This window comes from Hemiscyllium ocellatum, chromosome 13, assembly GCF_020745735.1.
Source record: "Hemiscyllium ocellatum isolate sHemOce1 chromosome 13, sHemOce1.pat.X.cur, whole genome shotgun sequence".
In the NCBI taxonomy this organism is placed as follows: Eukaryota; Metazoa; Chordata; class Chondrichthyes; order Orectolobiformes; family Hemiscylliidae; genus Hemiscyllium; species Hemiscyllium ocellatum.
The window spans coordinates 76,657,303-76,680,636 of NC_083413.1; the positions used below are offsets into that span (position 1 = coordinate 76,657,303).

At 44.1% G+C, this 23,334-nt stretch overlaps 1 protein-coding gene across 2 annotated transcripts in view; it reads left to right on the top strand.

Moving 5' to 3' along the window:
* The first annotated feature begins 5,598 nt into the window (after window positions 1-5,598).
* The window catches only part of gpc5b (glypican 5b), a 593,135-nt gene continuing 575,399 nt past the window's right edge, over window positions 5,599-23,334 (top strand). For both annotated transcript variants that reach the window (XM_060834330.1, XM_060834331.1), the window contains exon 1: window positions 5,599-5,969. In XM_060834330.1, coding sequence (XP_060690313.1) covers window positions 5,804-5,969 — 166 coding nt within the window. In that variant the 5' untranslated portion in view covers window positions 5,599-5,803. The remainder of the gene's footprint in view (window positions 5,970-23,334) is intronic.

Consider the following 23,334-nt stretch of genomic DNA (forward strand, 5'->3'; position numbering starts at 1 on the left):
ACATTAATGATTTGGACTTAAATGAAGGGGAATGTTCAAGAGGGTCGCAGTTGCCATGGAAATAGATGAGGTGGGAAATAGTGAGGATGGCAGGTGTAAACCACAGGACAATATCAATGGATTGGTCAGGTGGGCAAAGCAGTAGCAAACGGAATTCAACCCAGACAAGTGTGAGGTCATACACTTGAAGAGAGCTAACAATGTAAGGGATTACACTATAAATGGCAGGCCCATGGAAAGAACTGAAGACGAAAGGGACCTGACGTGCATATCCACAGCTCCCTGAAGATAGCAGAGCAGGTGGCCAAGGTGGTTAAAGAGGCATATAGGATACTTATTAGCAAAGGCATAGAATACAAAAGCTATGAGTTTATGCTGAAATTGTATGAAACATTGGTTAGATTACAACTGGAGTACTGTGTGGAGTTCTGGTCATCGCATTATAGAAAGGATGTGATTTGCACTAAAGAGGACACAGAACAGATTTACCAGGATGCTGCTGGTGCTTGAGGGACTCAGCTGTAAGGAACTGGATAGGCTAGGGTTGTTTTCTTGGAAGCAGTAAGATTGGGGGGGGGGAATTGATAGCGGTGTATATGATTCTGGAAGGGTGTAGATAAGCTGGCTAGAATGGAACATTTCCAATTCATTGGCTGGTCAATAACTAAAGGGCATAGATTTAAAATAGGAGGTGGAAAACAAAGAGGAGAAAGGGGGAGAAATGTTTTTCAAAGGGCAGTGGGAGTCTGGAAATTACTACCTGTAAGTGCAGTTGAGACAGAAACTTTCATCACACTTACAGTAATTTTTTTATGATTGGCGCTTATGCAACCACAAGTATATTGGTTGATCAAATATTCTGAATAATGAAGAAATCCACATAATCAATGTAAAAACACGCATTAAATAATAGAAACGTGATACAGGGGCTATACATATCACTGTTATACTTTATTTACAGCATGAATCACTTAAATAAGAAAGTAACTTTACTTTAAATAACACTTACCGGCAGAAAGCCTTCCCACTCACGCCTTCAATTGACTACTTGGACATTACAGTATTTGAAGAGAAATTGACTCAAACTTGAATCAGCTGCTGATTTTTTTGTGGCTGTTCAATTGAACAGCAATTAATTGTGGTAAATAAATTAAAAGCTGTAATACAGTGAACTTTGCAGGATTTGAGCTGTATGAGGGATAGGTGCATTAATCAGGGGTAAATATAGGATAATAGGGTAGGGGACTGGATCTGGGTGGGTTACTCTTTGGAGGGTCGGTCAGGACTTGTCGGGCCGAAGGGCCTGCTTCCATACTCTACAGATTCTATGGTTCATAACTTTTGCCGGTTTATTGAGAGTCACGGTTCATGAACAGCCTGTTAAAACAAAGTTTGCTGTATTTGGATATTCACTTATGTTGCCATAGCCCCCAATACTATTGGCTGAGAGCTGGAGAACTGGAGTCATGTAGTTGGATACTTGTTGACTGTTGCAGACAACAGATGGGCTGAATGCCATCCTTCAGTGCTGTGACTGTCTATGAATTGAACATGCTGCCTGGCAGTGTTATTCTAACCCTTTGTCCAGGGTCACCCTTAGGAACGCTAAAACGTTTAGCGGTTGATGCGGATACAAATAAAATGTGAAAAGCCAAAGAACCGCGGACACTGGAAATCAGAAACAGAAATCGCTGGAGAAACTCAGCAGGCCTGGCAACATCTGTGGAGGGAAAGCAGAGTTAACATTTTGAGTCTCGTCTCAGGAAGGGTCACTGGACCCAAAACTTTAATTCTGCTTTCTCTCCACAGATGCTGCCAGATCTGCTGAGTTTCACCAGCAAATTCTGATTGTGTTTCTAAACGAAATGTGAATGAGACTCAGATGCACCAATGAAGGAACTGCAGGCCACAAATACCACCTTTGCCTCCCCCTGGGCTGGTACCGGGGCGGGCTGTCCACGAGGTGGTCGAAAGGTGTGTCAGGACGGACCGAGAACTGGAAGGGGCACGGGGTGGTCCGAGAACCGGAAGGTGGGTAGGGGCGGGCTGCCTTAGCGTGGCTGGAAGTTGGGAGGGACGGGGGGGCTTGCTGGGTCTGTATTGTTGCACTTTTGTATGGAACAATATTGTCTAATGTACAAATGTCATTATCACTGTCTTGTCATATGTGGAACTGGGATTTGAGGTTTGTCCTCATCTTCCTATAAACTGGTTAAACAGTAGGGTTTGGGGCCTAGCTTTGCTGCTCCTCTCCCTTGTAAAATTGCTGTCTCTTGTGTACAGCTGTAAATGTATTTTGTAAACTGTTTTGTAATTTGTTTATTAAAATTAAACAGAAAAAAAAATCACCTTTGCCTCAAACAAAAATAAAGTTTCTTCTCAGATTAACAGCTTGGGAACACAGAGCTTAGGAACAGGAGTAGACAATTTAAGTGCTCTCCATCATTCTATAAGATTATGGCTAATCGGACTGTGAGCGGAATCTCAATTTCCATCTGTGAATATTCTCCACCTCCCCTCTCACTAACTCCCCATTGCTGCCCTGGTAACACTGATTCATCAAAAAAACCGAGCTCACCAATGACCCAGACTCCATTGTAGAGCAATGGCCCTTTGAGAGAAATAAAATTCTTCCTATCACTGCCTTAACTGGGAAAACTATTGTTTTTAAGCTGTTTCTCTGGTTCCAGTCTCCCCCACAAGTATGTGGTATCTTTTTGATCATGTCCCCTCAGGATGTCATATCTTTCAATAAGATCTTCTCTCATTCTTCTAAGCTCCAGTGTATATAATCCTAACCTGTCTAACCTTTCTTCATAAAGCTCCGAATCCCAGGAATGAATCATGTGACCTTTCCCTGAACTGCTTCTAACACAATTACATCCTTTTTTTCTAATAAGGAGATCACAACTGTAAACTCTAGATGTGGTTTCACCAATAGCCTGTACAGCTGTAGTAAAACTCCTCTACCTTTATCCTCTGTTCCCCTTGCAATAAACAGCAACATTCCATTTCCCTTATGCAGGCAAAATCCAGAAGACAGCTTTCAGTGAGATTGTCAGGCAGGGTTAAAAAAAATTCACAATGGCTTGCATTTATATAGCACCATGCACATAGAAGAACACCCAAAGCGGCTTCCGAGAATCACCACAAGACATTATCCTATCAGAGTTCCTCTCAGGGTCTTCTTCACTCATATCAATTCTGATCAGGAATGATGGGAAAAGGGCATTTTTTAAAAAGGAATAAATATATATGTAGACGAATGAGACATTTGCAATGTTTATATAAATAGCTAAGCCATGATTGAAATGTTGTGCACTGCAGAATTCCTGAAAACTGGGAAGGGTCGTGCACTGTGAGCTGATCCTCATGTTTAATGAAAGTCGCCACTTGCTTTAGGGGGCAGGATTTCCCTATGCGTCCAGGGACCAAATTGCGAGAGTTGTGGCCAGATTAGTCACCCACAGATGATGGGAGTATCGAAGCTACGATTTTTGGGGTTTGCTTCACGTTGATTGCACTTTGTTGGTCACTCTCTTTGGCTTTTTATCGCCTTCAATGAGCCCTCAGACCACAGGCAGTGCACAGATACTGAATTCATTCTGCTGAGCCTGATTCCACCTGGAGCTGTTGTTGTTTCCTGACCTTGCAGGCTAACAGACAGGGCAATCATCAGACTGACAAGCTGTTGGATACCTTTATACCAGCCAATATTTATGTTTGTTCTATGTGATGGGAGGGGTTTATACAGACTTGCACAAATCTTACAAAGCACAAAGAAGGGCTGGGGGTGAACACAAACACCTTGCCTGATCTCAGGCTGGAGATTTGAGCTGAAGTTTGCCCTTGCTTAGTGCACTGTCTAGACTGGGCTTCGAACTCTGCACCCTCTGACACAGAGGGAGGAATGCTATCACTAACTCAAAGGTTTGTGAAGCAGAGCGGACATGCAGACAGAGGATACAGTATGTACCTGAATATAGATATGGCCAGACTGAAAAATATACAAGAAATAGATAGACAGATAGATAGATAGATAGATAGATAGATAGATAGATAGATAGATAGACAGACTGACATAGATAGATACATAGATAGATAGATAGGTAGATAGACAGAAAGACAGCTAGGCTTTTTTTGGGATTGGGAGAGATATACAGGGCTATGACAACTAGAGACAAAGAGACAATTAGATTACATCGGAATATAGATCATAAACATTTCATTTGATGCCATTATGTTAATCTAGGTACTGAATATTTATTCCACACCAGCCTCCTCCAACCTGATTCCCTCACACTGTCTCTCTTATCTATTTATTCAGCTGCTTCTTTTAAACATCATCATCGCTTGCCTCAACCACTCCTTGTGGTAGCAATTCCATATACTCACCTCTTTCTGTATAAAGAAGTGTCCCTTATCATTTTTACTATCTTGTACTTATTGAACCATATCATAATCTTCAAGAACCCATCAAGATGATTGAGCCGCCTTTCCCTTTGGCAGAGAAGGACTGCCACAGTGTGCACACTCTTCCTGACAGGTAGAACCTCTCAGTTCTGGTGTAAACCTTTCAGGGTTTTCATTACATTTTTACCATTTCAGGACCATGAGGAGTCAACCACATTGTCCTGGGTCAGAGACTCAAGTACGATAATGGAGTCAGATTTCCCTGAAGTGAACCAACACCAGCTGATGATACTTTCATGGCCAGCCGTCCCAAGGCTAGCATTATAGTCCAGATTCATTCATAGAATCCCCGCAGCCATTTGGCCCATCGAGTCTGCACTAACCCACGGAAGTGCATCCCACCCAATCCCTGCATTTCCCAAGGCTAGTCCACCTCACCTGCACATTCCTGGACACCATGGGCAATTTAGTAATCCTCCTAATCCACGCATCTTTGGACTGTAGGAAGAAACTGGAGCACCCAAAGGAAACCCATGCAGACACAGGGAGAACGTGCACAGTCGCCCGAGGGTGGGATCGAACCTGGGTCCCTGGCGCTGTGAGGCACCAGTGCTAACCACTGAGCTGCCCTTCAATGTTTTAAACTTCATTTACTCTCTGGTGGGATAGGGGAGGGGTTGGGGGGTGGTCGCTGTCTGGTTGGCATTTATTGTGGATCCCTATATGCCCTTGAACTGATCGGGCCATTTGAGAGAATCATTGCTGATGAGTCTGGAGTCACATGTCGGGCAGGACCAGGTGAGGACGGCAGATTTCCTTCCCTGAAGGATTGCAATTAAATCGAATTGAAATAGAGTTCCTGGTCTGATGCAGAGCCAAGGCGGTGAGGGAGGTGGGGAAGACCTAGCTCCCACACAAAGTCAGCCGGTGGTTCAGAAAAAAGGCTGGCAAGTGGAAGTGGCTGGAGAGTGAGGCGTTTGTTCGGGGGGGGGGGGGGGTGCAGCAGCAACGGCGCGTTCAAGGAGGTTTCACTCAGAGGGGTCAGGGCTAAGAATAGCCAGCCAATGGGCAAGGCAGCAGCAGCAGCAAAGAGGCCGATTTCCCAAGCTGTGGGGGGACAAGGCAGAGGCAAACTGAACTCCAGCCTCAGCGTCTGCCAGTCCAACACAGGGGGGAGCAGCGAGAGCTGCACATACACACAAACACACACACATACAGAGTGTGTACAACTCAGGAGATACCAGGCATGAGCCACTGAACTTCTGAAAGAGAGAGAGAGAAAAAAGTTTGCAAGTGAGAGAGAGAGAGAGAAAAACAAACACGATTTCTTTTGTTTTGTTGTTGTTTCTTTGATTCAGTGTGTGTGTGTGTGTGTGTGTACCTGCCCGGTATGGAATGCAGAATGAGACGCCTGCAGTGGGTTCTGCCTCTGTCGCTGCTACTCGGTGGGCTGACTGGGGTCCACCTGAAGAACCCGAGTTGTCACGAAGTGAGGACCGCTTTTCAGCTCCGTCAGATCGGGCCACTGAAATTTGTGCCGGATTTTCCCGGGAAAGGTTAGTCTGCGAAGGAGTTGGGGGGTGGCATCGATTTTGCAATGGGAATTAACAGATTGCAATTGCAACCGGCGATTAAAAACTAACCTGTCTTGCTCCCCCCCTCTTGCGTTAAGACCTCATGCATCTTTTGAATTTGTCTTCGCCGATTAGCTTTTGCTTGCTTCCCCCCCCCCCCCAAATGCGTTTGTAATCAAAAGGAATTGTGGATTTACCGCCGGGTGTCGTTGTTATTGCAACGGGTCAGTCCCGAATCAGTCTGCTGTCCACTGGGACTGGCTGTTACCCTGGACTAATGCTGTGATCAAAGTGCTTGGCAGGGTCTAACCAGGCAAACTGCCCGCGCCTTTGAAGCACTGGACATGCCGGAGTTGCCTTCCCATCTCCTGGTCTTGCACCCTGATGTGTAACTGTGTTCAGTCACTGTCGCCTCTTGGGCTGGGAGGGAAGTGAGGGAAGAGGTGGAGGGAAGGAGAGAGGAGCAGGGGAAGAAGGGGAGGGAGAGGGGAGGGAAAAAGCTTGGGTGAGGATGAAGAAGATCAAGCAGAAGGAACAAACATGAGGGAGGTGGTGACATGATGGTAATGTCACTTGGACTAGTCAATGCACAACTGAGGGAGATTGTCACCAGGGCAGATGGCTACGATTGAATTCATTGAAATCTGGCATTTAAAAACCGATCTAACATTGACCACATAACTATTGGTTCACTAAAGCTTATTTGGGAAAGGAGATCTGCTGTCTTTACCTGGTCTGGCCTACATGTGACTCCAAACCCACAGCAGGCTATGAATTGCCCTCTGGGCAATAAATGCTGGCCCAGCCAAAGGCACCCATGTGTTGGAAAAAGATGGGAGAGGAAAAGAATGCGGCAGGAGGTGGGGATGAGGAAGAGGGGGGTCTGGGAAGGGAATGTAGAATGTGCAAGTTGCCATTAATTACTTTGAGCATAGTCCAAGTTCTACTTTTGAATGAAAGCAAACTCGGAGTGTTTTGAATTTCTCACCATTGCTGTATCAGTCTTTGTCATTCCTTTTTTCTCTCTCAGTTTAAGCTCTTTCATTGCCAGCCACGTCAATCCTGTGACAATGCACAATGTGTTGCCTAATTCACATCATTAGTTATTTCAGGTTTCTCTCTGTGTGAATATGCATTGCTGGGGGGGACTGTTTGTTGTTGTGACTGGGAACTGCAAGTGGGATGTGTAGCAGTTAAAGAGAAAGGTCTGAACATTTACCATCTGCTGGTGCAAAACAAAAGTCCCCCTTTGGTGCTCAATTTGAGTGTCTGAAAAGTGGAATAATTTCTGGTCCCTTTATTGTGTAGCCTTTTCCTTTTCTGTGGAACATTGGTGGGGTATGTTGCTATAGGCACAGACACCATTCTATAAGCCTGGGGCCACATGGCTTGTTGGCTATTTGGCAACGGGGTGCTTCACAATCGAGACATCTGTGACCATTATTGATTGTTGCACACTTCTCAATAGGGAGCGCCAAATATTATTCGGGATCCGAGACAGGCTCATTCCTCTGCACTGACCCTGCATTCTCTCCCTTCCCTGTCCAGAAGCAATTGTACTATTTGAGTTTTGCTAACTCACTGCAGACTGGAGCTGGAGCCTGGGGCTTAACTGCTTAGTGTGACTCAGTTTCACCCTGCATTAACTCAGCGGCTGGTGCAGTGGCTTCAGAGAACACTTATTTTGCTGCTGCAGTAGTTTCTGCTAAGTGTTTAATCCTAACTGGGTCTGCCAGCCCACCCACTTTCTCCTCACTATCCCGAGGCCTTGTGGAGAAATTGTTCCACTTCCTCGGAAACCTGACCTGACCAGCCTCGAACATGCCTCAAAGCTTCAGAAGTGTTTTTTTCCCCCTCCTGGAACTATTTTAAATTGTACTTTTATCAACAGACTGGAAGTGAGTTAAACTGCCCCCAGTTACTGCAATGAACTGCAGAACCGTACAGTAACATGTATCCCATCGTCCCTATACCAGGTCTCAGAAATAGCTACCTAATTGGTTTTGTTCCTTTGTTTTGTTCAGGCATTGCTAGATGTGTCAAACCAGCACGTAAATTTGCTCCTTTTTTTGATAATTATCTGAAATCTGCATCACCCTGCAGTGAGATCCTGTCAAACCCTTTACAATTGTGGACACTTCTGTGCCAATGCTGTAGTTGAATGGAGGATGTAGCAGTAACCTTTTAGACTGAAGGGACATTACGAGTTAGGATCTGTGACAGGGAGTTGGAACTGTAGAGATTGGACCCAGGTGAATCTTATTGACTATGAGATCCGTGATTGGGGTTATTAACCTGGGCCAGTCAGGAAATTCCTGGCTGACCTATAACCACTAATCTTGGCCTTGGTATCATGTAAGATGCTCTTACAAAATGTCTGCAAGTGGTGGCATTTTCTTTCTTGTGCGTGTGAAGTAAAATACTTTAGCAGTACAATGGAGAAAGAATTTTTCTAACTTGTAGGTGACATTGTTAAAAATCACACAGCTCATGCCCGAAACGTCGACTCTCCTGCTCCTTGGATGCTGCCTGACTTGCTGCGCTTTTCCAGCAACACATTTTCAGCAAAAATCACACATCACCAGGTTACAGACCACCAGGCTTAATTGGAAACACAGTAGCTTTCGGAGTGACGCTCCTTCGTCTGTTGGTTGTGGAGGGCACAATTGTAAGGCACGGAATTTATAGCAAAAATTTACAGTGTGATGTAACTGAAATTATACATTGAAAAATACTGTGATTGTCTGTTGAGTCTTTCATCTGTTCGAATACCATGATAGTTTCACTTCTTTCATGTGTAAATCACAAAACCTTATTTTAAAAGTTGCTTTCACAGGTTAGCTTTAACAATTGGTGTTAGCTAGACAATATGTTGAAGGTGTTAGCCCCCTGTGTTCTCTATCTATGCCATGATGTTTACATTGATTCTAATCTAAAAAGTGAAATAACAGAGTTTTACATGAATTCATTGTTATTTTAACCATTTTACAAAGTAACATCAGTGAAGGATTGAGTTTGAAAAAAAATAGAAACAGGGGATTCAGAATCTCCTCACTTCGGGGACTGACTCTGAGTTGGTGGGGCCACAGCCAGTGTAGCGTGCACATGTAAATAAAAGGGTGACCCGATGGCAGGATACTGGCCTCTACACTGTACCTTATGGACAAAGCTCACTCGATTCTAATCGTAAGTCCAGAACCAAGGATAGGAGTCCAGAATGTGGGTGCTTCTATTATTTTTACATGGCATATTTATGATTTGGCTCCAGGGAAGTGACTGTAGTAAGCGTGGGGTGGGTGGCACAGTGGGAGCTGGGGAAAAGATGGAAGGAGTTCACCAGATTCCTATTTCAGGTTGGCTTTGACGCTTGCTGTAGCCTCTCACGGTGAGTGCTAAGTGAGGACAGAATATCAACTGGGATTCCTCCTGTATTCTGTACACATTCAGTGGGTCCTTGTGCTGGAAAGGGCAAGGTTGGATGTTGTTGTCCCCTTTTGGAAACTGTGGTCACTCGGGCCTGTATTTGTTTACAAGGAGCCAACAAATTGTCACTTTCAATGTCCTGGGCATTAGCACACATATCAGACTTTGGAATGTTGAACTGAAGTAGTGGCCACTTCAGTAGTTAAGGGAGAAAGTGACCCATTAATGTACATTTACTGAGCAGATTGCATACGGAACTAGGATAGTGGAATACCAGGCAGCAATCTTTTTGTAAGGGAATGTTGATTTTTTTCTTAGAAAAGCATTGCATTTATATGGCACATTTCACAGTGGCAGCATGTCCCTAAATTCTTTTCAACCCCTGAGTTTCTCGAAGCATTACTACTGATGTCATGGAGGAATCAGCAGCTAATTTGTGCACAGCAGACTCCCATAAGGAGCAGTGTGACGATGTCCGGATAAACGTGCTCCAATGATTTTGGTAAAATAGTGACCATGGTTATAGTGGCCATGGGATCTATTACTCCCACATGAGAGGGTGAACAGGGCCTCAGATTAATGTCTCATCTGAAAGACAGCACCTCTGACAATGTAGCACTCTCTTAGTTTTGAGCTCGAGGACTACCCTAGCGTTTGTGTGGCTTGAGCCCACGACCTTGTGCCTTACAATACCATCGAGCAGAAAATGTTTTGCTGGAAAAGCGCAGCAGGTCAGGCAGCATCCAAGGAACAGGAGATTTGACGTTTCGGGCATAAGCCCTTCTTCAGATTGCACAGGAAACTGTGAAGGGCTTGCCTGAAGAAGGGCTTATGCCCGAAACGTCGAATCTCCTGTTCCTTGGATGCTGCCTGACCTGCTGCGCTTTTCCAGCAACACATTTTCAGTTCTGATCTCCAGCATCTGCAGTCCTCACTTTCTCCTCAATACCATCGAGCAGACTCATTGGTCTAAGTTTTATTCTGGCCTCATAGCCTTGATGTCAGGCCTAAAAAAAACTAGTCCTGATGGCACACTCTCCCCTACACACGCCTCAATTTCTGCCAAACCGGGGGCTGGTAATTATAGTCTCATTCATCCTGTGTTGTTACTGAGTGCAAGCCCTGAGTGTACCTGCAGCTGATGAGTTCCATTTAATTCTGAAGTTGCCCTGTTTCTCTCTTCTTTCCACCAGAAGCAAACTCTCCAAAATTTGACCCGTTCCATGGGTTAAACGCCCCTCTGGTCTCCACAGTTGTCAAACAATTTCATGAAATGCTTGGACATGTTGCTTTCATTTTTTTATGAGGGCTTTTCCTTTTTATTAAAGGGCTTTTTTTTATTGCAACAGCTTGCACTCAGTGAAAGGCCCAAAGGTGCTTCACAGCGAATTGTGTGGGAAATAAAGAGAAAGAACTGTGATTTATGTGATGCCTTTCACCACAGCAGGAAGTCCCAAAACATTTCACAGCCAATGAAACATGTTTCAGATGTCATCCCATTGGTAGGGAACATACCACCCAGTTTGCACATGATAGCTCCCACCACCGTCGTTGTACTAAGGACCACATAATCTGTTTTGCAGCAGTGATGGTTAAGGAACAGCTAACAACTAGAACCAACTATTTCTTCCTCTTGCGTGTGCCCACAAAGTCCATGTGTGGCAGTGGTTTCTGTAAGCATAAGTCATGCAGCGGCATGATGCTCAGTGTGTGTGGGGCTTCTTAGAGGCAAGTCCAGCTTCATGGAAACTGTAGTGATTGTAATGAGGTCAGCCAGGTGGTCCTTATAGAATATGAGTTCCCTGATTGGGGCTGTTAACCTGCTCCAATCACAGAGCCCTGGCAGACAGATATAAACAGGACTTTCAGGGGTTCTGTTCACTCTGAGAGCTGGCTTTGAGGGAGCTGGATCAATGTCAAGGATATTCCATGTGTAATTAAACTTGGTGACAGACGTTATTTTAGAAATGTTGACCAGGACACCAGAGAGAATTCCCTGCCCCTTTTGAAATAATGTTTTGTTATCCTTTACATCCATCTGAGAGGACGGGCAATGCTTCAATTGAATATCTCACCCGAAAGTGTGGCACTCTCTCTGCACAGCTCTGAACTCATCTTGTATATGAGCAGCCAGCCAGCAATCTAGAACTTATCCATCCAGACAAATAGAAACAGCTCGTGCATAGCCATTCCACCCACCCCATTCTTTCTGAATAACTTTGAAAACTAGATTATTGCCCCTTCCTGCTCTTACCCTGAATAAGAAAGCTTCAACAAATTCACTTTTGACTCCACCTTTCTCTCAACTTCACCCAGACCACCTCGGACACGTTCCTCATCCTCCTTGACTTCTCTGTCTCCATTTCCTGGCTACCTGATGAAGGAGCAGCGCTCCGAAAGCTTGTACATCCAAAAATACCTGTTGGACTATAACATGGTGTCATGTGATTTTTTTTAACTTTGTCCATTTCCTGGGCTATGCCTTTGACTGATATTTCTTGTAAATGCAACCACTCCACAACCGCACTTCCTCATACCCTACCTCCTGCTCCAATCCATTCTCCCATTTTCTCCATCCACAGCACATCAGGTCTGATTATGCAGTCTTCCATATCAGTGCCTCTCATAAGTCTTCAGTTTTCCCAAACTCAGGACTGTCTGTACTACGGTGAAGCATGGCCGTGACTGTGCCTGACCCATTTCTCACACTTCTGCCTTCATTCCCTTTCTGCCCTCTCAGGGAAGGATGATTGTGTTCCACTTGTCCTCACTTTTCACTCTGCCAACTGCCATATTCAATGCATAATCGTATGCCATTTCCATTAATCCCTGCATGATGCCACCACCAAACACATCTTTTCCTCCCCTCTTCTGTCAGAATTCCACAGGGACCATTACCTTTGTGACACCCTGGTCCGTTCCTCAATCAACTCCCTCCCCCCAACATTCTGTCCCATTCCCATGTAAATGTAGGACTTGGAGCACTTGCCATTTTATCTCAAACTTTTTAAAAAAGCTTGAAAGGATGCAGAAAAGATTTATAAAGACGTTCACGAGGTTGAAGGGTTTGAGCTACAGGGAGAGTCTGAACTGGTTCGGGCTATTTTCCCTTCAGCATCAGAGGCTGAGTGGTGACTTTATAGAGGTTTATAAAAGCATGAGGGACGTGGATAGGGTGAGTAGCTGAGTTCTTTCTCCCCAGGGGTAGAGTCCAAAATTAGAGGGTGTATGTTTAAGGAGAAAGGGGAAAGATATAAAAGGGACCTATGGGGCAACCTTTTTCATGCAAAGGGTGGTTTGTGTATGGAATGAACTGCCAAACGAGGTGGTGGAGGCTGGTACAATTACAACATTTAAAAGACATCTGGATGGGTACATGAATAGGAAGGCTTTAGAGGGATATGGGCCAAGTGCTGGCAAATAGTACTAGATGAATTTAGGATTCTGGTCAGCGTGGACAAGTTTGACTGAAGGTTCTGGTTCTGTGCTCTATGACTATCTCCTCCCTCCTCACTGATCAAAAGCCAAACATTCCTTCCATGTGAAGACGCAACTTATTGTCCTCTTTCAACCTAGTCCATTGCATTCATTTGTGATCTCTTTTCCATTGTAGACACCAAATGCATATTAAGTGATTGCTTTCTGGAACACCTATGCTCAGTCCTTGAGCATAAACCCCCGCTTCCATTGTTTCTGCCCTTGGCTTGCTGGGGTGTTCCAATTAAACTTAACCCAAACATAAGTAGCAGCAATGCATCTTTCAGTTAGCCCGTTTAGACTCAACAGCAAGTTCAACAATTTCAGACCACTTTCCTTTCTGTTTTCCTTCCACATGTGCATGACCTGAACTTTTGTTTTCTGAGGAGGCGATAGCCTAGTAGTGTTATTTGCTTGACTAGTAATCCAGAGACCAAGGTAAAGTTTTGGGGTCCTGGGATCAAATCACACCATGGCAGATGGTGAAATTTGAATTAAATAAAAATCTGGAATTAAGAGTCTAACGAGGACTGTGAAAGATTGCCAGGAAAAACCCATCTGGTTCACTTTCCTTTCGGGTAGCAAGCTTACTTGGTCTGGCCTACGTGTGACTCCAGGTCCACCGCAATGTGGTTAATTTGTAACTTCTCTCTGGGATGTGCAATAAGTACTGGCCTAGGTAGTGATGCTCACATTCTGAGAATTTAAAAAGTCTGCTTTCAGTCATTATGCTGCCATCACACCCATATCGAGCAAATCTTTTGTTTCTCGATTATAACTATGACCACTCCCTTTGCCTTTTATACAATGACATTTTGAATCAGTTATTTCTCACATGTTCCACCCTGACACAGCCCTCCCTTTTGTTCTTTCTCCCTTCTGCCCCATTTTACTTGCTCAGAGCCTATTATACTTCCAGAATTTGCTTTATTGTAACGTGTACTCAAGTATAGGAGTATAGTGTGGAAGAGTGTGGTGCTGGAAAAGCACAGCTGGTCAGGCAGCAGCTGAAGAGGAAGAGCTTTTGCTCGAAACAGCAAATCCCCTGCTCCTCAAATGCTGCCTGACCTGCTGTGCTTTTCCAGCAGCACACTCTTCAACTCTGATCTCCAGCATCTGCAGTCCTCACTTTCTCCTACAGGAATACAGTGAAAGGTTTACAATGTCGCCCCTCACCGTGCCATCTCAAGGACCTCAGTGCGAATCTTAGATACAAAATGGAGAAAGTAAAGAAAAAGAGTTACACTACCTTACAGTTATTCACTGTATAAGTTAGAAAAATAAAAACTAAAGTTACAAAGATAAACATTACAGTCTTCCTATAAAAGTCCTGCAGTAGATTAATGCAGGGCCTACAACACATGCTCGGTGACTGGTCTCATAAGCCACTGACCACCTGCACTGGTCCCTGGTCCCACAACTGTCCCCATTCCAATTACGCTGGCCATTTCTCTCTGCTTAAGGCTCCAGCCTGCTGACTCCCTCAGTTCAGAGGCAAGGCTAGGTTATTGAGCTGAAATGTGAGCTTTTCCTCTGTTCACAGATACTGCCAGACCTACTGGGTATCTGCAACATTTTCTGTTTGCATCTGTGCAACCAGAGTTCTCTTCATGGTGTACAAAATCCCTGAAGTTGTCAGGGCATAGCACTGTGCAGAGGTGAGAAAGACTGGGGCACTTCTAGGTGCTGGGTTAGATGGATCAGTGGTTCCCAAACTGTAGGTGATCATCCTAACAGGGATCACAGAAATGATGAAGAGGGTTGTGACAAGTAAGTTTACATAGATCTCACAGTGCCTTCAAAATGTGGAAATGAATTGCATCATCTTCACAGTAAAAGGCGCCATTAGATTTTCAAAACTAATAATTAATAATCAAGGGAGAGGAATAAATACAATAACTTTTGCCAGAGAAAAAGAACGAGGGAAACTGTTGGAACTAAAGGCTGATAAGTCCCCTGGACCTGATGGAATGAATCCTAGGATATTAGAGAAAATAGCTATTACTGGGTGCACTAATACTAGATGCAGTAAAGTTGTTTCCCCTTGTGAGAGAGAAGGTAGCACTAGAAGGCATAATCTCAGAGTAAAGGTTTAGAGGTGAGGAGGAACTCTTTTCTGAGGGTGGTGAATCTGTGGAATTTTTTTAACCACAGAGGCTGTAGAGACTGGGCCATTGAGAATATTCAAGTCTGAGATGGATTTTTAATCATTAAAGGAATCGAGGGTGATGGGAAAGAGGCGGGAAACTGGTGTTGAGGATTATCCGGTCAGCCATGATCTTATTGAATGGAGGAACAGACTCGATGGGCTGGATGGCATACTCCCAAAGTACAAAGGACAAAGAGTAATACAGCACAGGATCAGGCCCTTCAGCCACCAAGCCTGCGCCAACAATTGACCTCTTTCTAAACTAAAACCCTTTTGCCCCGATGCAATCTCTATCCCTCTATTTCCTGCCTGTTAATCTATCTCTCAAGGTGCTTCTTAAGTGTTGCTATTGTATGTCTCCACCATCTCCTCTGGCAGCACATTACACACTCTTAATACCCTCTGTTTAAAAAAATTTGGCTCTCACATCTCCTTTAAACTTTCCTTCTTTGACCTCAAACCCATGTCTCCTAGTAGTTGATATTTCTACCACGGGAAAAAGACAGGATCGACATTTCAGACACGAGCCCTTCTTCGTGCCTGAAACATTGATTCTCCTGCTCCTTGGATGCTGCCTAACCTGCTGCGCTTTTCCAGCAACACATTTTCAGCTCTGATCTCCAGCATCTGCAGTCCTCACTTTCTCCATGGGTAAAAGACCCCAACTATCCATTCTATCCATGCTTCTCACCATTTTGTAAACCTCTATCAGGTCCTTCTCACTCTCCGATGTTCAATTGAAATCGAGCTGAGAATGTTCAGTCTCTCCTCATGGCCTCCAAACTAGGCAACATCCTGATAAACCATTTCTGTCTCCTCTCCAAAGCCGTACATCCCCCTTGATTGTGTGGCGATCAGAACTGTATACAACATTCCAAACGTGGCATAACCAAAGCTCTATACATCTGCAACGTGACTTGCCAATGTTCATACTCTATGCTCTGATGAAAGCAAACATGTCATTCTTGGCTACTTTATCCATTTGTGTTGTCACTTTGAGGGAACTGTGGACCTGAACACCCAGATCCCCATATGCTTCTAAGGGTTCTGCCATTTACTGCATATATCCCTCTTGCATTAGACCTCCCAAAATGCATCATCTTACATTTCAGTGGATTAACGTCCACCAGCTTTTATGCCTTATGGTTGTATGGTGACTGCACAACGTAACAGTACAGATACTACATTTAGCATTGGAATCAAGGCTCCCCAAGCATATTTATTGTGATGTCCATTAACAAGATGACATGCCATGCAGTCAATGCATTGATTTCCAGGGATTTGTTCTCTTTTCTAACTGTCTGCAATCAAGTGGACATCCAAATGAAAATTGAGCATTCACACGTGTTTTATTTGTGAGAATACTGTGCTTTAAGAGGTGTGTTTTGACCTAGTTTCTTTCAGAGAGAGACTGGAGGAACAGGAGCCAAGCAGTCTAAGATAGAATAAACAACTTTTGAGGCCTTGTGTGTTTTTTTTAACAAGTTGAAACAATAGAATCAGCCTGAGTGGGTGTGGTCAAGCTCCCAACCACAGAACCGGGGATTTTAGGCTTAGCTTCCAGATTCTGAAAAGCTGCTACATCTCACTTTGCTGTACCTGAAAACTGGAGTTCTCACTCTTACAGAATTGACTTTTGATGTTCTTTTCCTCATGGACTGGAGAACTGTTGGTGAGACAGTCTGTTTTCTGAATTTGCCTTTTGCTGAGGGGTGTGTTTATGGGATTTTGCTATATTGGAGCAGTTAATTACTAAAAGTTACTGTATCTATAATTCTGTTAAGTTTGCCAATAGAATTAAGTAATTCCAATTCCTTCTTTCTTTTGTTGTATTTTAAGTAAGTGGATGAATAAAGTGTGTTTTGTTTTAAATCTAGCAGTTTGACCAGTTGAATTGCATCTGGAATGCAATAAATTATAATTATCTTTAAAACAAAAAAAAGTTATGGTCGAGGCTATCTTCTGAATATTTTAAGGGGGTTTGGTCTAGTCCATAACACGTTGTTCTTGGTGAGTAAATATAATAATAATGTTGTTAAAAGTATTCAAACATATACATTTTTAGATTGAGATGATGTACATTGATCGATATCCATGATGTGGAGATGCAGGTGTTGGACTGGAGTGAACAGTGTCAGAAGTCACATGATACCAGGTTATAATCAAACTGGTTTATTTGAACTCATAAGCTTTCGAAGTGCTGCTTCTTCACCAGGTGAAGTGGAGGGAAGTGCACATGTACAGAATATAGAGGCGGAGAGATAATAGCAAGATAATTGAGAGTGTCAGAAGATAAGTACATGTAGTGAGAGGGGAGTATCATCAGGCTGAATAACAAGTCTCTGCAGGTGATCTGAAGTGTCAAGTGGTGTGAGTAAAGTATCAACAGCTGAATAGCAAGGGAAGGGATGACTTATGATCCAATTAATTAATTCAGAGAGATAATTACAAAAAAAATTCAAAAATAAAATGGGGCTAGAGACAAACCAAATGGCCGAAATAACGCGATAGATGTAAGAGTCATATGGACTTTAGTAATTATATACTGAATGTTACTATGCTTCTTTATTGCTGTTTTGTGTGTATTTTGGTGTTTGGGACCACATTCGCTTTCAGTGTTATAGTGATTTTGTATTGGAAAGCAGTTTGGGAAGCACTGACTTAGCTGGTCAAATAACTGGGGTGGAAATCCAACCCACACCCTGATGGCTCAGAACCAGTGGCATTAATGTGAGTCAAGGTTTGAAGAAGGATTCTGATCAGTAGGGGAAGACTTGCTGACTGCTGTTTAGCTCTGTCAGTGCCTGTCCACAACAACACAGCTGCATTTAAAGATTCTCTGTGGTTTGGATAACTGTAAACCTTCACAGATTACAGCATTCTGAGTAAGGTTTTGGAAAAGCTGTTGAAGTATGAAGCCCGAGATACAATCTATTACTATTTGATGGAATTCCAGGACCAGGGCCTGTGTTTTGGCACTCCGAGTCCTTGCTTATATCTGTCTGTAGTAAGGGCAATTGGTTAATAGTCAGTGAGCATTGGTTCTGTTATTGCATGGCAATTATGGGATCGACGTTAGTGATTTAGTCCAATTTCTCTTTGGAGGGTTTTGTTATCTTTAGGGCTCTGTTGCCAGTAACAATCTGTTTTCTAAACGGACTTTGTTGGGAAACTCCCAGCTCAAATTCTGCCAAGTTAGCAACTGCCGTAGGTTCTTCGTGCAGCAGACCCCATGCCAGCTGCAAGTTAAAGGACTTTTGGACGTTGTTTTGGCAATAGATCAAATGTTCCTTGGTCATGATTGGACCTCTGAACGCTATGTTCCTTGAACAAGGGTTTGCTTCATTGCAAGACCTCCACCTGACAGATGACAGGGTGTCATTGTGTAACTGTGAGTTTTATTAGTTTGCCAACACACCCAGATACAAGTTATGTTGGAGAAACATATCCCGACCAGGTTAGTTGACCGATCGTTCTGCACCTTTGGCAGTTTGTGACAGGACCGTCCGTCTTGTTGGTCAGGCCCTTGCCGCTTCGGATCACATCAACCCACCCAGGTGTAATGCTAACCTGTTCAGACCCAGTGGGAGAGAGGTTCCCTAGTTTTTGTGAGCGGCAGAAGCCTTGCAAATGAAAGGACTTGCTCTGTCGTGGGAATCGTAAAGATGCCCGCGATTCCAGTCTGTCAGGATTTACCAACAGGAGAAATGCATCTGCCATAAACAAACACATAGATCTAGGTACCATTGATCAACTCCTCAGAAAACAAACAGGAAATGACATCACCACAAACCCCAGGAACCCCATCCAGGACAAACATATAAATAGAAAGCATCAGCTTCGCTTCACTTGGAGGCCGCCACTGATGATGTTACCTAGCCAGGTAATGAAACGTCTGGATATCAAACCTACAGCTCAGCGAGCAAACCTACACCCTAAACCTCAACCTGAGCTACAAATCTTCACAAACCTCGCAAATGCATCTGCGTTTTAAGTTTATTAAGCTGTTTTGGTTCTGCAAGTAGAGTCAATTCATCTCCACAGAATCACCCACTCTGGTCTGGCCTGCATTGGAATGATCTGATGCTGGGCAGGGGAAGCAGGAGATGGACCAGTGCAGTGACTCTACCGTATCCGCAGCATTAAGGTTTGGTCATGCTGGAACCTCTTTCATGATCACGTGAAGACCAGGTGAGTGAGTCGAGGTTGGGGCAGTGCCTCTTCCAGTTGAAGATGCACACGCTTACTTGCTTGAGATTCGAGGAAGCTGCCTGCATAGAATCGCACCCCATACATGAGGCAGTGATCACAGAAAATGCGTGGGAGGCCACACAATGTGGGGGAGGAGAAGAGAAACAGACGGTCTATACACCCTCAGAAATTGCAACTAGTGCCTCATTTTTGGCAAAGAGTTTGCACAGACAGTCATAGGGTCATAGAGGTGTACAGCATGGAAACAGACCCTTCGGTCTAACCCGTCCATGCTGACCAGATATCCCAACCCAATCTAGTTCCACCTTTCCAGCACCCGGTCCATATCTCTCCAAACCCTCCCTATTCATATACCCATCCAGATGTCTTTTAAATATTGCAATCGTACCATCCTCCACCATTTCCTCTGTCAGATCATTCCATACACGTACTACCTTCTGTGTGAAAAAGTTGCCCTTTAGGTCTCTTTTATATTTTTCTCCTCTCACCCAAAACCTATGCCCTCTAGTTCTGGACTCCCCCACCTCAGGGAAAAGACTTTGTCTATTTACCCTATCCATGCCCCTCATGATTTTATAAACCTCTATAAGGTCACCCCTCAGCCTCCGACATGCCAGGAAAAACAGCCCCAGCCTATTCGACCTCTCACTATAGTTCAAATCTTCCAACCCTGGCAACATCCTTGTAAATTTTTGCTGAAACCTTTCAAGTTTCACAATATCCTTCCAATAGGAAGGAGACCAGAATTGCACTCAATATTCCAATGTCCTGTACAGCCGCAACATGACCTCCCAACTCCTGTGCTCACACTCTGACCAATAAACGAAAGCATACCAAATGCCTTCTTCATTATTCTATCCACCTACAACTCCATTTTCAAGGAGCTAGGAACCTGCACTCCAAGATCTCTTTGTTCAGCAACACTCCTAGGACCTGACCATTACATGTATAAGTTCTGCTAAGATTTGCTTTCCCGAAATGCAGCACCTTGCATTTATCTAAATTAAACTCCGTCTGCCACTTCTCAGCCCATTGGCCCATCTGATCAAGATCCCGTTATAATCCTAGGTAACCTTCTTCGCTGTCCACTTAACTTCCAATTTTGGTGTCATCTGCAAACTTATTAACTATACCTCTTATGCTCACATCCAAATCATTTATTTAAATGATGAAAAGTAGTAGACCCAGCACCAATCCTTGTGGCACTCCACTGGTCACAGGTCTCCAGTCTGAAAAACAACCCTCCACCACCACCCTCTGCCTTTTACCTTTGAGCCAGTTCTGTATCCAAATGGCTAGTTCTCCCTGTATTCCATGAGATCTAACCTTGCTAACCAGCATCCCATGGGGAACCTTGTCGAACGCCTTACTGAAGTCCACATAGATCACGTCCACCACTCTGCCCTCATCAATTCTCTTTGTTATTCCTTCAAAAAACTCAGTCGAGTTTGTGAGATATGATTCCCCACACACAAAGCCATGTTGACTATCCCTAATCAATCCTTGCCTTTCCAAATACATGTACATCCTGTCCCTAAGAATTCCCTCCAACAACTTGCCCACCACCGACGTCAGGCTCACCGGTCTATAGTTCCCTGGCTTGTTCTTACCACCTTTCTTAAACAGTGGCACCGCGTTAGCCAACCTCCAGTCTTCCAGCACCTCACCTGTGACTATCGATGATACAAATATCTCAGCAAGAGGCCCAGCAATCACTTCCACAGAGTTCTAGGGTACACCTGATCAGTACCTGGGGATTTATCCACTTTTATGTGTTTCCAGACATTCAGACTTCCTCCTCTGTAATATGGACATTTTTCAAGATGTCATCATCTATTTCCTTACATTTTATACCTTCCTTGTCCTTTCCACAGTAAACACTGATGCAAAATACTCATTTAGTATCTCCCCCACCTCCTGTGGCTCCACACAAAGGCAGGCTTGCTGATCTTTGAGGGGCCCTGTTCTCTCCCTAGTTACCCTTTTGTCCTTAATGTATTTGTATTTGGATTCTCCTTAACTCTGTTTGTCAAATCTATCTCATGTCCCCTTTTTACCCTCCTGATTTCCCTCTTGAATGTACTCCAATAACCTTTATACTCCTCTAAGGATTCATTTGATCTATCTTCTCTGTACCTGACATATGCTTTCTTTTTCTTCACAAAACCCTCAATTTCTTTGGTCATCCAGCCTTCCCTATACCTACCAGCCTTTCCTTTCACCCTGTCAGGAATATACTGTCTCTGGATTCTTGTTATCTCATTTCTGAAGGCTTCCCATTTTCCAGCCATCCCTTTACCTGTGAAAATCTGCCCCCAATCAACTTTTGAAAGTTCTTACCTAATACCGTCAAAATTTGCCTTCCTCCAATTTAGAACTTCAACTTTTAGATCTGGTCGATCCTTTTCCATCACTATTTTAAAACTAGTAGAATTATGGTCGCTAGCCCCAAAGTGTATCCCCACTGACACCTCAATCACCTGCCCTGCCTTATTTCCCAACAGGAAGTCAAGTTTTGCACCTTCTCTAGTAGGTACATCCAAATATTGAATCAGAAAAATTCCTCTCCATCTAAACCCTTAACACTATGGCAGTCCCAGTCTATGTCTGTCAAGTTAAAATCCCTTATCATAACCACCCTATTATCTTTACAGATAGCTGAGATCTCCTTACAAATTTGTTTCTCAATTTCCCTCTGACTGTTAGGGGTCTTTAATACAATCCCAATAAGGTGATCATCCCTTTCTTATTTCTCAGTTCAACCCAAATAACTTCCCTGGATGTATTTCCAGAATTATCCTCCCTCAGCACAGCTGTAATGCTATCCCTTATCAAAAATGCCACTCCCCCTCCTCTTTTGCCTCCCTTTCTATCCTTCCTGTAGCATTTGTATCCTGGAACATGAAGCTGCCTGTCCTGCCCATCCCTGAGCCATGTTTCTGTAATTGCTATGATATCCCAGTCCCATGTTTCTAACCATACCCTGAGTTCATCTGCCTTCCCTGTTAGGCCGCATGCATTGAAATAAATGCAGTTTAATTTATCAGTCCGACCTTACTCTCTGCTTTGTCCCTGCCTGCCCTGACTGTTTGACTCGCTTCTGTTCTCAACTGTACCAGTCTCAGATTGATCTCTTTCCTCACCATCCCCCTTGGTCTCACCTCCACCCCCCACCCTCCCCACCTCACCTTACTAGCTTAAATTCTCCTGAACAGCTCTAGCAAATCTCCCTGCCAGTATATCAGTCCCCTTCCAATTCATATGCAAGTTGTCCTTCTTGTACAGGTCACTTCTACCCCAAAAGAGATTCCAATGATCCAAAAATGTGAATTCTTCTCCCATACACAAGCCCCTCAACCATGTATTCAACTGCTCTATCCTCCCATCCCTACCCTCACGAGCTCGCAGCACTGAGAGTAATCCAGGTATTACTGTTTCCGAGGATCTTTTTAAATTCCTGCCTAACTCTCTATATTCTCCCTTCAGAATCTCACTTTGCCTTCCTATGTCATTGGTTCTAATGTGTACAACGACTTCCTGCTGGTCCCGCCCCACCTCGACAACATCCCGCACCCTCTCTGAGACATTCCTGATCCATGGCACCAGGGAGGCAACACACCATCCTGCTTTTTTGCTGCTGGCCACAGAAATGTCTATCCATGCCCTGGACTAGAGAGTCCCATAACACAATTGATCTCTTGGAACCTGGCCTACCCTTTATTGCATTAGATCTTGCTACATTCCCCTAAGAATCCATCACACCCTACAGTTTCCAAACAGCATACTTGTTTGTAATGGGGGTAGCCACAGAAGACTCCTGCACTTCCTGCCTATTTCTCTTACCTTTCCTGAAGTTAACCCATCTATGTGACTGTATCTGCGACTTTACTCCCTTCCTATTTATTTGATGGGCGGCACGGTGGCACAGTGGTTAGCACTGTTGCCTCACAGCGCCAGAGACCCGGGTTCATTTCCCGCCTCAGGCAACTGCCTGTGTGGAGTTTGCACATTCTCCCCGTGCCTATGTGGGTTTCCTCCGGGTGCTCCGGTTTCCTCCTACAGTCCAAAAATAAATGTGCAGGTTAG